Genomic DNA, 16,580 nt, shown 5'->3' on the forward strand with positions numbered 1-16,580 from the left:
CTCTCCCATGTCCTTACCCCAGCCCCCACACACCAGGACTTGTTGACATATAGTCAGTTATTCCACACAACCCTTGTTAGCCACAAACAGTCCCCATTAATAGTTATTCACCCTCCTAGCCAGATTGTTATTCACTCCTTTATATGTCCGATTGCTCTTCTCTCTCTTTGGGCTCTATCTCCATCAATTGTTAATCCCTTAACCCCCTCCCCCCACCCTATCATCTGCAGATAAACCAACATTTATCTGGCTACCATTAGTTATGAGGAAGGGTAACTCGACCTGAAACGTTAACTCTGATTTCTCTCCACAGATGCTGCCGGATCTGCTGAGCTTTTCCAGCAATGTTGATTTTTGTCTCTTATTCATTTCTTTTTTTCATTTTCACACATTTTGACCATATTTGTTATACATGTTTTTTCTTCAGCTATATAGTTTGATACTGCTGGTCTGAAACAGAAACAGCAAATGCTGAAAGTGCAGGCAGCATCATACAGAGAGAGAGAGAGAGAGAATACAGAGTTAATGTTCCAATTCTGTGACCTTGCTTCTGATGCGCAGCATTAATGTTTCCTCTGCTCTTGTCTCGGTACTTAACTCTGGCTATTGACATTGCCCATTTCAATAAATCTAGTTGTTAAATATTTCCAACGTGACCCTCCTAGTATGCTGTCTATTCCTGAAGTTGTTGCCTTGTAATAATGAGGTTTTTTTTGACTCATAAAGTACCTCTGTAGTATGTCTCCCTGACACGTTTCCAATGTGTTTTCTGATCACAGCCTGTTTCATCTGGTATATGTCCCTTTCTAGGGAGTTGTTCTGGTTAATGTTGACCTCAGGCAGTTGTGTGCTGCTCTGTTCTGATCACAGGCACTTGTATGCAATATTTGTTTGATTAAAGGAAGCATTACTGAGCATGCACTTGCCCCCTGAGCGACAATGTGAGAGGGAGATGGCAACAAAGGTCTAATTCCTTTCCCTGTTTGGGTGGGAGAGTTATCAATAGGGAAATGATAATTGCTCTTGCTGATTTCAGAGGATAAGCAGCACAGAAACAGGCTATTCAACCTAATCAGTTCATGATCTCAGGGTAGCTTCAATAACATTAGAAAGAGTGATCTGTTATATTTTCCAATTTTATTTGATCCTGTTCCAAAAGAGTATCTTCACCAGTTGTGATAGCTAGGTGACAGAGAACTCTTTTTACAGTTTACCTTGGCTATCAGCTCCGTCTTCCTTATCACCTAAAGTTAACAGACCAAACCTCAGACTTTTAGGCTTTAACAGTTAATTTACCTATTTCAAGCAAAAATAAAACAAACCAATAATACAATAAAATTAGATGGTTCAATTTGCAAACAACACTAATACAAACTTTAATGCTTTTGTGTACTGTAACACAGTGAACAAGGTTACCTCAGAGTACACCAGGATCTGGACCAGATGGGCTGAGGAGTGGCAGATGGAGTTTCATGTAGGTAAATGTGAGGTGTTGCAATTTGGAAAAGAAAATCAGAGCAGGACTTACACACTTAATGGTAAGGTCCTAAGGAGTGTTGCTGAACAAAGAGACCTTGGAGTGCAGGTTCATAGCTCCTTGAAAGTAGAGTTGCAGGTGGATAGGATAGTGAAGAAGGAATTTGGTATATTTTTCTTTATTGGTCAGAGTATTGAGTACAGGAGTTGGGAGGTCAAGTTGTAGCTGTACAGGACATTGGTTAGGCCACTTTTGGAATATTATGTGCAATTCTGGTCTTTTTCCTATCGGAAGGATATGTGAAACTCGAAAGGGTTCAGAAAAGATTTAAAAGGATGTTGTCAGGGTTCGAGGATTTGAGCTATAGGGTGAGGCTGAACAGTCTGGGGCTGTTTTCCCTGGAGGATCAGAGGCTGAGGTGTGACTTTATAGAGGTTTATAAAACTTTATAGAGGTTTATAGAGGGCATGGATAGGGTAAATAGTCAAGGTCTTTTCCCTGGGGTTGGGGAGTCCAGAACTAGAGGGCATAGGTTTAGCGTGAGAGGAGAAAGATATAAAAAAGACCTAAAGGGCAAAATTTTCATGCAGAGGGTGTTACGTGTGTGGAATGAGCTGCCAGAGGAAGTGGTGGTGGCTGGTACAATTGCAGTATTTAAAAGGCATCTGGATGGGCATATGAATGGGAGAGGTTTAGATGGATATGGGCCAAGTGCTGGTAAATGAGACTAGATTAGTTGAGGATATCTGGTCAGCATGGGCAAGTTGGACCGAAGGGTCTGTTTCTGTGCTGTACATCTCTATGACTATGACACTGAGGCAGGTCTTAATTCCAACAGGCTTGTACACATTAATGTCAGGTTAGCGAGAACTAAACTGCTTGGCATGTCAGTGCTAAACCTTCCTGATAATTTGGTCAAGTGCGTGATATAACCTTGCCTTCGCAGAATTTGTTTGTAAAGTTTATACATTTAATGCTTTTCAGTTGTAACTGGTGCTGCACTCGGTAAGAGTGGAATTACAAGACTGCTGTTCAAACTGATATCTCCGTATACAACCAGGAACACAAAGGCTGTAAGGTAAGGATTGAAACCCGTAATTTTGCACAGTTAATCTTCAATGTACACTCTGCCTCAGGATGATTTCTCCCTGCTTGGCTGAATGTTTTCAGCTGTTTCACTGTGATGATTACATGAAAATTAAGTGTTTGATGTTATTGTCTATTCATCATTATTTGCCCTTGGGTAGGTCTGGACTCAGTCTCTCCTGTTAGATTCTTGTGCCAGTTGGTATGGAAGATGGGATGCTGGGATGGTTTCTACTCATTGACCTCAGGTTCACTTTTTGTTCATTTTCTTTCAGATGGGGGCTGCAACTTTGGTGAAAGAGCCCTGCTTAGTCTTTCTGGTGGGAGTGACGCAGGGTAGATTGGGGGGATGGTGTGAGTGCAATAATTGCACAGTAGCTTCCAATTCTGGGCATTAATGCCTCTCTGAGAAAGAGAAAATTCCTTCTTCAGTTTTGCCTTAAATGGGAGACACCTTTGCTTTAATACTGCATACCATCCCCCACTTGAGTTTTAGATTTCCCCATTAATTGAAACATCCTATGTTGGCTCAGTGGTTAGCACAGCGGCCTCACAGAGCCAAGGTCCCAGACTTGATTCCAGCCTTGGGTGACTGTCTTTGAAGAGGTAACAAGTATGTTAGACCAGGGAAACCCAGTGGATGTTATCTATCTAAACTTCCAAAAGGTCTTTGATAAGGTGCCTCACAGGAGGCTGCTGAGTAAGGTGAGGGCCCATGGTGTTTGAGATGAGCTACTGGCATGGATTGAGGATTAGCTGTCTGACAGAAGGCAGAGAGTTGGGATAAAAGGTTATTTTTCAGAATGGCAACTAGTGATAAGTGGTGTCCCGCAGGGTTCAGTGTTGGGGCCCCAGCTGCTCACTTTATATATTAATGATCTGGCTGAAGGGACTGGGGGCATTCTGGTGGTTTGCCGATGATACGAAGTTAGGCAGACAGGCAGGTAGTACTGAGGAGCTGAGGAGGCTGCAGAAAGATTCAGACATTTTAAGAGAGTGATCCATGAAATTCAATGTGAGCAAATGCAAAGGTCTTTCCCTTTGGAAAAAAGTAAACAGGCATGGACTATTTTCTAAATGGTGAGAAAATTCATAAAGCCAAAGTACAAAGGGATCTGGGAGTGCTAGTCCAGGATTCTCTTAAGATTGACTTGCAGGTTGAGTCTGTGGTTAAGAAAGCAAATGTAATCTTGACATTTATCTCAGGATTGTAATGTAAAAGCAGTGATGTGCTACTGAGACTTTATAAAGCTCTGGTTAGACCCCATTCGGAATACTGTGTCCAGTTTTGGGCCCCACACCTCAGGAAGGACACACTGGCACTGGAGTGTGTCCAGCAGGGATTCATATGGATAATCCTAGGAATGGTAGGCCGAATATAGGATGAATAGCTGAAGAGCTTGGGATTGTATTTATTATCGTTTGGAAAATTGAGGGGAGATCTAATGGAAACCTACTAGATAATGCATAGCTTAGAAAGAGTGGGTGCTGGGAAATTGTTTCCAAAATGTGGGGATACTAGGACCCGTGGACACAGCCTTAGAATAAGATGGGTCAATTTAGAATGGAAATGAGGAGGCATTTCTTTAGCTATAGAGTGGTGGGCCTGTGGAATTCATTGCCACAGAGTGCAGTGGCAGCCGGGACGTTAAATGTCTTCAAGGCAGCGATTGATAATATTCTTATTCTAGTAAGGAATTAAGGGATATGGGGAGAGTGAGGATAAGTGGCGTTGAAATGCCCCTCAGCCATGATTGAATGGTGAAGTGGACTCGATGGGCTGAATGGCCTTGCTTCCATTCCTATTTCTTATGGTCTTATGGTCTTCTTATGGTACTATGGTGTGTGTGAAGTTTGCACATTCTCCCCCGTGACTGTGTGGGTTTCCTCCGGGTGCTCCGGTTTCCTCCCACAGTCCAAAGATGTGCAGGTCAGTTGAATTGGCCATGCTAAATTGCCTGTAGTGTTAGGTGCATTAGTCAGGGGTAAATACGGGGTAGGGGAATGGGTCTGGGTGGGTTACTCTTCGGAGAGTTGGTGTGGACCTGTTGGGTCTGATTCCATGCTATAGGGAATCTAATTTAATCCTCGCATCGACCATTTCAGGCCCGCTTAAAATATTATGTTTCAATAAGATCATCTCTTAGTCTTCTAAGAATAGAGTCTTGCAGCCTAATGAGTGATGGTGACACTTCAGAATAGAATGGAACTGTTTTTATTAATTTTTGATCTGATCATCCCTCTATCAACTTTCCCGCACAAAATATTTGCAACCTGTTTACGCCCTGGAAGGTATTTCCATATTATTTTATACAATCAGTGGCTCAGTGGTTAGCACAGCTGCCTGATAGTGCCAGGGACCCGGATTCAATTCACTCTTGGGCAACTGTCTGTGTGGAGTTTGCCCATTCTCCCCATGTCTATGTGGGTTTCCTCTGGGTGCTCTGGTTTCCTGCCACAGTCCAAAGATGTGCCGGGTAGGATGGATTTGGCCTTGCTATATTGTCTATTGTGTCCAGGGATGTGAAGGCTGGGTAGATTAACCATGGGAAATGCAGAGTTACTGGGATAGGTTAGGAGTGTGAGTCTGGGCAGTATGGTCTTCAGAAGGTCAGTATGGACTCAATGGGCCAAAATCCTGATTTCACACTGTAGGGGTTCTGTGATTCTGTCATCAGAGTGTTCTGAATTTGATAAATACATTTTAAACTTATTAGCATAATAGACAGAAAATTACAAGCCAGATGTATGAGGTGGAAAATTTCCTTCTGCCTGCTCTATCAGAGATTTTGCCGACTTGATTAGCATTTACAGACATAACTTTCTATAAAGAAGGCTAATTAAATGCTTAAATGTTCATTGTCTGTATAGACTTCAGCCTGTTTTTGAAATAATTTCTTTATGTTGCTCAAGGGGTTTTAACTTGTTCATGTAATAAATAAGTGAGTGACTGATAATTCTATTAGTTTTGAAATAATGATGGAAAAGGATAGAGTGGATCTAAAAGTTGAAGTTCGAAATTGGAGGGAGGCTAATTTTGACGGTATTAGGCAAGAGCTTTCAAAGGCTGATTGGAGGCAAATGGTCACAGGTAAGAGACAGCTGGAAAATGGCAATCCTTCAGAAATGAGATAGTGAGTGTTCCAGAGACTGTACGTTGTTGTTGGGGTGAAAGGATAGGCTAGTAAGTGTAGGAAATGCTGGATGACTAAAGAAATTGTGAGTTTGGTTAAGAAGAAGAAGGAAGCATATGTCAGGTTTACACAGGAGTGATTAAATGAATCCTTAGAAGAGTATATAGGCAGGAGGAATATACTTAAGAGTTAAATCACGAGGGCAAAAAGTGGACATTAGATAACTTTGGCAAATAGGGTTAAGGAGAATCCAAAGGGATTTAATAAATACATTAAGGACAAAAGACTAACTAGGGGGAGAATAGAGCTCATCAAAGATCAGCAAGGTGGCCTTTGTGTGGAGCCGCAGAAGATGGGGGAGATAGTAAATGAGTATTTTGCATCAGTGTTTACAGTGGAGAAGGACGTGGAAGATATAGAATGTGGGGAAATACATGGTGACATCTTGAAAAATGTCTATACTGCAGAGAAGGAGGTGCTGAATGCCTTGAAATGCATAAAAGTGGAAAATCCCCAGGATCTGATCAGGTGTACCTTAGGATTCTGTGGGAAGCTAGGGAAATGATTGACGGGCCCCTCACTGAGATATTTATATCGCTGATAGTCACAGATAAGGTGCTGGAAGACTGGAGGTTGGCTAACGTAGTGCCATTATTTAAGAAAGGTGATAAGGAAAAACCAGGGAACGATAGGCCGGTGAGTCTGACATTGTTGGTGGGCAAGTTGTTGAAGGGAATCCTGAGGAACAGGATTTACATGTACTTGGAAAGGCAAGGACTGATTAGGGATAGTCAACATGGCGTTGTGCATGGGAAATCATGTCTCACAGACTTGATTGAATTTTTTGAAGAAGTAACAAAGAGGATTGATGAGGGCGGTAGACGTGATTTATATGGACTTCAGTAAGACGTTCGACAAGGTTCCTTAGGGTAGGCTGTTTAGCAAGGTTAGATCTCATGGAATACAGGGAAAACTAGCCATGTGGATACAGAACTGGCTCAAAGGTAGAAGACAGAGGGTAGTGGTGGAAGATTGTTCTTCAGACTGGAGGCCTGTGACCAGTGGAGTGCCACAAGGATCGGTGCTGGGTCCAATACTTTTCATCATTTATATAAATGATTTAGATATGAACATAGGAGGTATAGTCAGTAAGTTTGTAGATGACACTGAAATAGGAAGTAAAGTGGACAGAGAAGAAGGTTACCTCAGAGTACAATAGGATCTTGGTCAGATGGACCAATGGGCTGAGGAGTGGCAGATCAAATTTAATTTAGATAAATGCGAGGTGCTGCATTTTGGAAAAACAAATCAAAGCAGGACTTATTTGCTCAATGGTAAGGTCCAAGGGAGTTTTGCTGTGCAAAGGGACCTTGGAGTGCAGATTCATAGTTCTTTAAAAATAGAGTTGCAGATAGATAGGATACCGAAGAAGGCATTTGGTATGCTTTCCTTTATTGGTCAGAGCATTGAGTATTGGCATTGGGAGGTCATGGTGTAGCTGCTTGTGACATAGGTTAGGTCATCTTTGGAATATTGTGTGCAATCCTGGTCTCCTTCCTATCGGAAGGATGTTGTGAAATTTGAAAGAATTCAGAAAAGATTTACAAGGATGTTGCTAGGGTTGGAGGATTTGAGCTATAGGCGGGGCCTGTTTTCCCTGGAGTGTCAGAGGCTGAGGGGGTGACCTTATAGAGGTTTATAAAATCATGAGGTGTATGGATAGGATAAATTGACAAAGACTTTTCTCTGGGGTTGGGGAATCCAGAACTAGAGGGCATAGATTTAGGGTGAGAGGGGAAAGATATAAAAGAGACCTAAGGGGCAACTTTTTCACACAGAGGGTGGTACATGTATGGAATGAGCTGCCAGAGGAAGTGGTGGAGGCTGGTACAATTACAAGGCACCTGGATGGGTATATGAATAGGAAGGGTTTTGAGGGATATGGGCCAAATGCTGGCAAATGGCTTTAGATTGGATTGGGATATCTGGCTGGCGTTGACAAGCTGGATTGAAGGGTCTTTTTCTGTGCTGTACATCTCTATGACTCTATGACTGTCAGAGAAACGTGTTTTCATTGAGAGAATGTTTTTGCTTTACGGCTCATTGGCAATGCCACCTCAGCCACAGATGCTGCTAAGCACAGTGTAGTCTCTATCAGCAATTTGTCATGGAAACAGTGCTTGTCAATAAATTTCAGCACTGATCTTAAAAAAAGCGCTTAATCCCTGTTAGTCTCAACTGCTCACAAAGTGGAAGGATGAACCTGCCTACCTTTCAATGTCATCCTTCAGATCGCAAACTGGGAATCTCTACAAAATACGCATGCTCAGATAGGATCAATAATTTATCCAAATTCTGAGGCCAGAATATCCAAGGATACCTATGTTTTGGGAGTTAGGCCGATTCCTTGAAGTAAACTCTTAAATGAAGAGCACAACTGAAAATTATGAAGTCAATTCAATCTTTAAAATTGTTCAAGATACTTTGAAAACATGGATCTCTTGATTATTTTAACTTATTCAAAATCTTATTTGTGAACAAGGCAAATTTGGAGTGTTAACAACAGAACGTAGATGAAAGTGTATGTGAGTATCCCTTTAGAGTAATTCTCACATTAATTCATCAGGACTTTTATATTGTACATATTAGGTGGCACAGTGGCTGAGTGGTTAGCACTGCTGCCTCACAGCACCAGGGACCCGGGTTCAATTCCAGCCTCTGGCGACTGTCTGTATGGAGCTTGCACGTTCTCCCCATGTCAGTATGGATTTTCTCCAGGTGCTCCAGTTTCCTCCCACAATCCAAAAGTGTGCAGGGTAGGGTGAATTGGCCATACTAATATGCCCACAGTAATCAGGGATGTGCAGGTTAGGTGCATTAGTCAGGGGTAAAACGTAGAGGAATGTGTCGGGGGTGGGTTGACCCTCGGAAGGTCGGTGTGGAGTTGAAGGGCCTGTTTTCATACTGTCGGGATTCTATGTTATGTTTAGGTCAGGGGTTTCAAGGCAAAGTGACAATGTCAAAAATGTAGCTCAAAACCAAGAGAAGTTGGAGTGGCACCGATGATATGGGATGGGTTCAATACTCTGGTAAAGGAAGGTCTCAGGTCAGAAAAACAATGTGTGGCATCGGCTTGGTTGGAATTAAGGAACAGCAAGGGGCAGGAGACATTGGTTGGAGTTATTCATCGATTACCAAACAGTAATATGGGGCATGTTATAAACCTGAAGATGACAGAAGCCTGTAGCACAGCCTGCCATCATCCATTCATTCCAATTCTCTGCTCTCTGTCTGTTGATCGATTCTTAATCCATGCCAGTACATTGCCTCCCAGATAACGTCCTGTTAAAAACCACTTGAAAATTCAAATATACTACATCCATTGACTTCATTTTTATCAATGGTCAACACAATGATCGAGGGTGACTTCAATCTGAGTAAACCACCTGCATATTGAGGGTCTGGAGGACAAGTTCTGGGATCGTTTCTAGAGCAGCAAGTTGAAGAGCTAACTAGAGGGCATACTATTTTGTATCTGGTGTGATGTAACAATAAAGAGATAAATAATAGTTGTGTTGTTAAAAATCATTTCAGGATGAGTAACCACAATCTGATAGAATTCTACGTTATGCTTGAAAGGGAGTAATTTCAGCCTGAAGCAGAGGTATTACATTTGAATAAGGGAAATTACAAAAGTATAAGGCACAGGTTGGCTGATCGGGAGTGGGAAAATACGTTGAAATCATGACTGTCCATCAGCAGCGGACTATCTTCAAAGCACAAATGCATGACCCACAACAACTATGCATTCCTTTAAGCGGTAAAAACTCAACTAAGGTGAATGATCAGTGGCTGACAAAGGATAAAGGATAAGATTAAAAGAAAAGTGGTCAGAAATATAAATAAATTTGAGTAGAGTTAGTTTTGGAATATGTAAAGAAGGAGCAATAAGTAAAGGAAGAATAGAATACATTTTAAATCTTGCAAAAAACATAACAATGGACTGTAAAAGCTTATGATTATTAACAAAAACAAACCGCTTCACTAAGATGAATGAAGGTCCATTAAAATCAGACTCAGAAGAATTTATAATGAGGCACAGAAAAATGTTAAAGATCACACAACAACAGGTTATAAACTGATTGATCAGTCATGACCACATTAAATGGCAGGGGAGGCTCGACAGACTGAAAGGCCTCATCCAGTTCCGCCCCTGAATACACGATTGTAGGCAGAATCTGTGTTCCATACATACAGTTTTCAATACTACATGGCTCATTCAAAATTAGAATCACAGTGAAGTTATACTTCTGCGCATGCCAGGGTTGCCAATTTGAACTCCGAGGCAGAGCAGACACACTTGCCAATTGCAGCCCATCTGCTGATGTCTATCTCTCTCTCCCTCTCACCTATTTTGAGCCCAATGATAAATACAATAGAGTCACCATCTCATCTGCTGCTCCTGTTGCCTTCGGGGTACATTAGATCAGTTTCTTGATGAATGCACCTCAAACCAAGGCCTGAGAGTTTGGAAACGTAACCATGTTGCGCTCTCCCTGCAGAAGCACAGTGAAGCATGAATGTATTTATCTGATGAACCTCTAACCTTTCCTTTGCCTTCACTTAATATTCAGAGACATTCTTCTGCCTTGGATAGAATGTTTGGCGTCTCAGTGACAGCAGCCACATTCGTTTTTATAACAGTGCTGATGCCTGGCATCTGACCCACTGACTGTAACAAGATCCTCCTCAACATGCAGAGGCACAGGGTGCTCACTGGAACGCTGACTCCAGAGATCGGGAAATATATGATTAGGCAGGAGGTATAGAAGGCTACAAAGTGTAACGTGTCATCACCCAGAGTGCGCTCGCCTCTTACTCTTGTGTGCTACGCTTTTAACAATCAGGACTAAGTATCCTGCAATAAATATAGACGTGACCAGGCAAGGAGTCATTATGTGAAGAGGTCATGTCCCTCGTGTCAATATAGTGTGAGCACCTCATCTATAAGTGAGTGATTGGCCACCTGGAGTCACATCAACCTGTACAAAGTGGTTGCTGACGAGCTGAGGAATTTCACCCTGAAAGTTCAAGTCCCTGTATACAACTGAAACCTAATCTGACTGTGTTAGAAAGGCTTCCTGCTCCTCTTCTTTGTTGATGCCTAAACTGTCGTCACTTGGCCCAATCTGGAAGTCAGAATATTTTTTTAAACTCATTGGATGTGAGCACCAGTATTTATTGCCCAGAGAGCAGTTAAGAGTCAACACACATAGGCCAGACCAGGTAAGAATGGCAGTTGTCTTCCCTAAAGGACATTAATGAACCAGATAGCTTTTCCCCTACAATTGTTTCATAGTCATCATTGGACTTTTAATGCCACCTTTGTCACTGCATTCAAACTTCACCATCTGCCATGGTGGGATTTGATCCTGGCTCCCCAGAACATTAGCGGAGTTTCTGGATTAATAAACCAGTGCTAATAGCACTCTAACAAAATGCAGAGAATTGACAAAATTCATTTGGAGTTTAAGGATAAGGGGTAGGCCATCTAGTCTTAGCTTTCTATTACATTCATTAGTTGCTTTGTGTTCTCTCTAAGGGAGTTGAGAGTGTGGTGCTGGAAAAGTACAGCCAGTCAGGCAGCATCCAAGGAGAAGGAGAATCGACGTTTCAAGCATTCCTAAACGAAGAGCTTATGCTCGAAACGTTGACTCTCCTCCTCGGATGCTGCCTGAGCTGCTGTGTTTTTCCAGCACCACGCTCTCAACTCCGATCTCCAGCATCTGCAGTCCTCACTTTCTCTCTTAGGGAGTCTGATGAATGATATCCGAAATTTGGGCATTTTTCTCACATGGATTCAAGCTGATATGAAACTGAGTAGAGAGGATCCAGCCTCAGGAATAAAGGCAATCCTGCTGCCAACAAGGAAGGAGATGAGAAATGTTTTCTCCCACGGAGTGGTGAGTTGGGGGAATTTTCTGCTGCATAAAGCATTTGAGGCCAAAACATTGAATATTTTTGAGGAGGATTAGATACAGGTCACAGGACTAAAGGAATCAAAGGGTGTGGGGAGAAAGCGGGAACAGGTTGAGATAGAATGGCTGAGCAGGCACAAAGGGCCGAATGGCCTACTCTTTCTCTTTCTCTGTTTCCTTGTTCCTATGGAACATTGCAAAACAAACATCTCATTGGCTAATGTGATTTAGGGGACTGTCCTTCTATTCCCCTCTGTCTTACTCCAGATCCGAGACAAAGTGAACGCCTCTTCAATTCCCTCTCAAATGCAGAATGGTAAACCACTCAGTTCGACGTGAAAGGCAGGCCATCCTAACCATCAGACACTAAATGTTCAGAATGTTCACATATCAAAACCAACAGCTAAAGATGGCCTCCCCACACTCCAGAATTGATAGTGCCCCAATTCGCCCAGAGATTTCAAAATCTCCTCCGTGCTGATTACAACGAGACAATCCTTTCACAGTCTTGGACATTTTCAATGTCTGACTGTCCATTTGAGAACACGTTTTGAGAAGATTTGTACCTCAGTTTGAGGTTCTGCATGTAGGTTTGCTCACTGAGCTGGAACTTCCATTTTCAGTTGTTTTGTCACCATGTTAGGTTACCTAATTTATCGAGTGCTGTCGATCATTAAGATAGTGGAATGCAGTCATCTGTGATCATCAGTTTTACCATGGGAGTCAAATGATATTCCACCCCATGTGGATAGGATGATGGTCTCCTTCCTTGTTGGCAGCAGAATTCCTTTTATTCCTGAGGCTGGATCTTCTCTACTCAGTTTCGTATCAGCTTGAATCCGTGTGAGAAAAATGCCCAAATTTCAGATATCATTCAACAGACTCCCTAAGAGAGAGCGTGACATCTACAGATGCTGGAGATCAGAGTCGAGAGTGTGGTGTTGGAAAAGCACAGCCAGTCAGGCAGCATCCGACGTGCAGGAGAATCGGTGTTTCGAGCATAATCTCTTCATTTAGGAATGCTTGAAACGTTGATTCTTCTGCTCCTCGGATGCTGCCTGACCGGCTGTGCTTTTCCAGCATCACATTCTTGACAGATGGAGTTTAATTCAGATAAATGCGAGGTGCTGCATTTTGGGAAAGCAAATCTTAGCAGGACTTATACACTTAATGGTAAGGTCCCAGGGAGTGTTGCTGAACAAAGAGACCTTGGAGTGCAGGTTCGTAGCTCCTTGAAAGTGGAGTCGCAGGTAGATAGGATAGCGAAGAAGGCGTTTGGTATGCTTTCCTTTATTGGTCAGAGTATTGAGTACAGGAGTTGGGAGGTCATGTTGTGGCTGTACAGGACATTGGTTAGGCCACTGTTGGAATATTGCGTGCAATTCTGGTCTCCTTCCTATCAGAAGGATGGTGTGAAACTTGAAAGGGTTCAGAAAAGATTTACAAGGTTGTTGCCAGGGTTGGAGGATCTGAGCTATAGGGAGAGGCTAAACAGGTTGGGGCTGTTTTCCCTGGAGCGTTGGAGGCTGAGGGGTGACCTTATAGAGGTTTACAAAATTATGAGGGGCATGGATAGGGTAAAAAGGCAAAGTCTTTTCCCTGGGGTGGGGGAGTCCAGAATTAGAGGGCATAGGTTTCGGGTGAGAGGGGAAAGATATAAAAGAGACCTACGGGGCAACTTTTTCATGCAGAGAGTGGTATGTGTATGGAATGAGCTGCCAGAGGATGTGGTGGAGGCTGGTACAATTGTAACATTTAAGAGGCATTTGGATGGGTATATGAATAGGAAGGGTTTGGAGGGATATGGGCCAGGTGCTGGCAGGTGGGACTAGATTGGGTTGGGATGTCTGGTCGGCATGGATGGGTTGGACCGAAGGGTCTGTTTCCATGCTGTACATCTCTATGATGCTATGACTCCCTGAGAGAGAACACAGAGTAACTTATGGGTGAAATAGAAAGATAACGCTAGAACATTTGGCAGTGCTCCCTTGGATTTGAGTTAAAATACAGTCTACTTTATTTAAATTTTACTCGAACATCAGAGGCTGAGGGGGTGACCTGAAGTGAACAAAATTATGAGAGGCAGAGATAGAATGGAGTCTTTTTCCTCCGAATAGGAATGTCAATCACTAGGGAATGTGAGTTTAAGATAAAAGGGGATGAGTTTAAAGAAGATGTGAGAGGCAGGATTTTTACACAGAGGGTGGTAAATGTCTGGAATGCACTACTAGAGGAGGTGGTGGAGGGGGGATACTTCAGCAACATTTAAGAGGGATCTTGACAGATACATGAACAGGTAGGAAATAGAGGGATACAGACCAGTTAGAGATAAAATATTTTTGGTTTAGAAGGGCATCATATTTTGGTGGGTCAAAGGCCCTATTCCTATGTCATGCTGTTCTTTATTCTTTGGATCTGTATGAACATCCTGTTCTCGAACTCAGGAATTAGAAAATCTTTATTTGCTACCATATCTGATCAGTAGCATTAATTTTTCTAAAGAGCGTTATGTATATGTATTTGGCTAAATTTACTGCGGCTTACATCCTGAATAAAATATTATTTCTAATTTCTAGAGCAGCCATTGAAGCTCTTTCAGCTTTATTGAAATCGAGTAAGTTTTTATTCATTTTCCTGTTCATTGTCCTTCCACAAGTTTTGCTGTAAAATGATTTAAAATTTGAGGACATTTATGCTGTGTATCTGCGTTTCTTGTTTGAAGAAATACCTGTTGTTTGTACATGTTTGAGGAAAATATTACTGGAATGTAAAATGGCAACAATATGATGCTATTACAATGTTTCTCATTGTTAGTTTAATATTGCTCGAAGACAGTTCTGTTTTTCTACATATAAGAGAATCCCTACAGTGTGGAAGCTGACCATTCAGCCCCCACTGACCCTTTGAACACCATCCTACCACTCTCTCCCTGTAACCCTGCATTCCCCATGGCTAATATACCTAGCCTGCATTATTTAACATGGCCAATCCACCTAACCTGCACATTTTTGGACAGTGGGATGAAACTAGAGCACCTGGAGGAAACCCACACAGAACGTGCAAACTCCACACAGACAGTTGCCTGAGGGTGGAATCGCACTCAGTTCCTAGGTGCTGTGAGGGAGCAGTGCTGGTGACTGAGCCACCACACATCTCTTTGCCTTATTTTGTGAGGATGTTACTGATCACGCCTTCCTGTCCTTTGACTGTGGGTCTAATATCATCATTCTCTGGATTAGTGGTGCTGGAAGAGCACAGAAGTTCAGGCAGCATCCAAGTAGCTTCGAAATCGACGTTTCGGGCAAAAGCCCTTTTGATTTCGAAGCTACTTGGATGCTGCCTGAACTGCTATGCTCTTCCAGCACCACTAATCCAGAATCTGGTTTCCAGCATCTGCAGTCATTGTTTTTACCCGGTCTAACATAATCATTCTGGTCTGTAATCTCACCAGCCCCTTCTTCTTCATTCTCATTCGACTAGTTGAGGGCGGCACGATGGCACAGTGGTTAGCACTGCTGCCTCACAGCGCCAGAGACCTGGGTTCATTTCCCACCCTCGGGTGACTGTCTGTGTGGAGTTTGCACATTCTCCCCGTGTCTGTGTGGGATTCCTCTGGGTGCTCCGGTTTCCTCCCACAGTCCAAAAATGTGCAGGTTTGGTGAATTGGCCATGCTAAATTGCCCGTAGTGTTGGATGTATGGGTAAATGTAGGGGAATGGGTATGGGTGGGTGCGCTTCGGTGGGTCGGTGTGGACTTGTTGGGCCGAAGGGCCTGTTTCCACACTGTAAGTAATCTAATCTAATCTAATCTAGTTCCATTGGTGAAATTTGCTCTGCACAACCTTGCTGTTTCAGTTACTGACAAAGTGAAAGTGACTGTACTTCAGATAAAATTGATGAGATGCAAGTTTCAAAGGGTTTTCCTCAGGTCTTAAAGATGCTGCATAAATTCAAAACAGAAATTGCTCCGGTTTCCTCCCACAATCCAAAAATGTGCAGGTCAGCTGAATTGGCCATAGTGTTCAGGGATGTGTAGGTTAGGTGCATTAGTCAGGGGTAAATGTAGGGGAATGGGTTACTCTTCGGAGGGTCAGTGTGGACTTGTTGGGCCGAAAGGCCTGTTTCCAAGCTGTAGGAATTCTTAAAAAAAAATTGCTGGAAAAGCCCAGCAGACCTGGCAGCATCTGTGGAGAGAAATCAGAGTTAATGTTTTGGGTCCAGTGACCCTCCTTCAGAACTGATGGCAGCAAGGAAAAGGGTGGTTTGACACAGAAGATGGGATGCAGGGAGGGGGAGGAGTATACAATGGCTGGAGTCCAAAGAGAGAGAAAAAAACAGTTGGACAGATGAAGGAATGAGAAAAAGGGAGGTGATGGCTTAGTGGTATCATTGCTAGACTGTTAATCCAGAGATAAAAAGGAGAAAGTGAGGACTGCAGATGCTGGAGATCAGAGCTGAAAAATGTGTTGGTGGAAAAGTGCAGCAGGTCAGGCAGCATCCAAGGAGCAGAAAGAAGGATTCCTGAAGAAGGGCTTACTCCCAAAACATCGATTCTCCTGCTCCTTGGATGCTGCCTGCCCTGCTGCGCTTTTTCAGCAACACATTTTTCAGCTGTTAATCCAGAGATCCTAACCATACTCTGGGCACCCAGGTGCAAATCATGCTGCAGCCAATTCTGAAATTTGAATTCAGTTTTTAAAAAAAAACTGGAATTAGGAGTCTAGTGATGACCGTGAGTTCAATTGTCAATAGTTGGAAAAACTCAACTGGCTTACTAATGCCGTTTAGGGGGGGAAGCTGCTACCTTTATCTGGTCTGGCCTACAGCAACGTGTGGTGATTCTTAACAATTAGGGTCAGGCAATAAATGGCTGGCCCAGTCAGCGATGCCATCACCCTGTGAATT

The 16,580-nt window shown here is 42.9% G+C and overlaps 1 protein-coding gene across 2 annotated transcripts in view; it reads left to right on the forward strand.

Annotated features, from left to right (window-relative positions):
• The window catches only part of agbl1 (AGBL carboxypeptidase 1), a 252,237-nt gene that overhangs the window by 17,535 nt on the left and 218,122 nt on the right, over positions 1–16,580 (forward strand). For both annotated transcript variants that reach the window (XM_072565137.1, XM_072565138.1), the window contains 2 exons: positions 2,462–2,555; positions 14,252–14,289. In XM_072565137.1, coding sequence (XP_072421238.1) covers positions 2,462–2,555; positions 14,252–14,289 — 132 coding nt within the window. The remainder of the gene's footprint in view (positions 1–2,461; positions 2,556–14,251; positions 14,290–16,580) is intronic.

This window comes from Chiloscyllium punctatum, chromosome 48 (genome assembly GCF_047496795.1).
Source record: "Chiloscyllium punctatum isolate Juve2018m chromosome 48, sChiPun1.3, whole genome shotgun sequence".
In the NCBI taxonomy this organism is placed as follows: domain Eukaryota; kingdom Metazoa; phylum Chordata; class Chondrichthyes; order Orectolobiformes; family Hemiscylliidae; genus Chiloscyllium; species Chiloscyllium punctatum.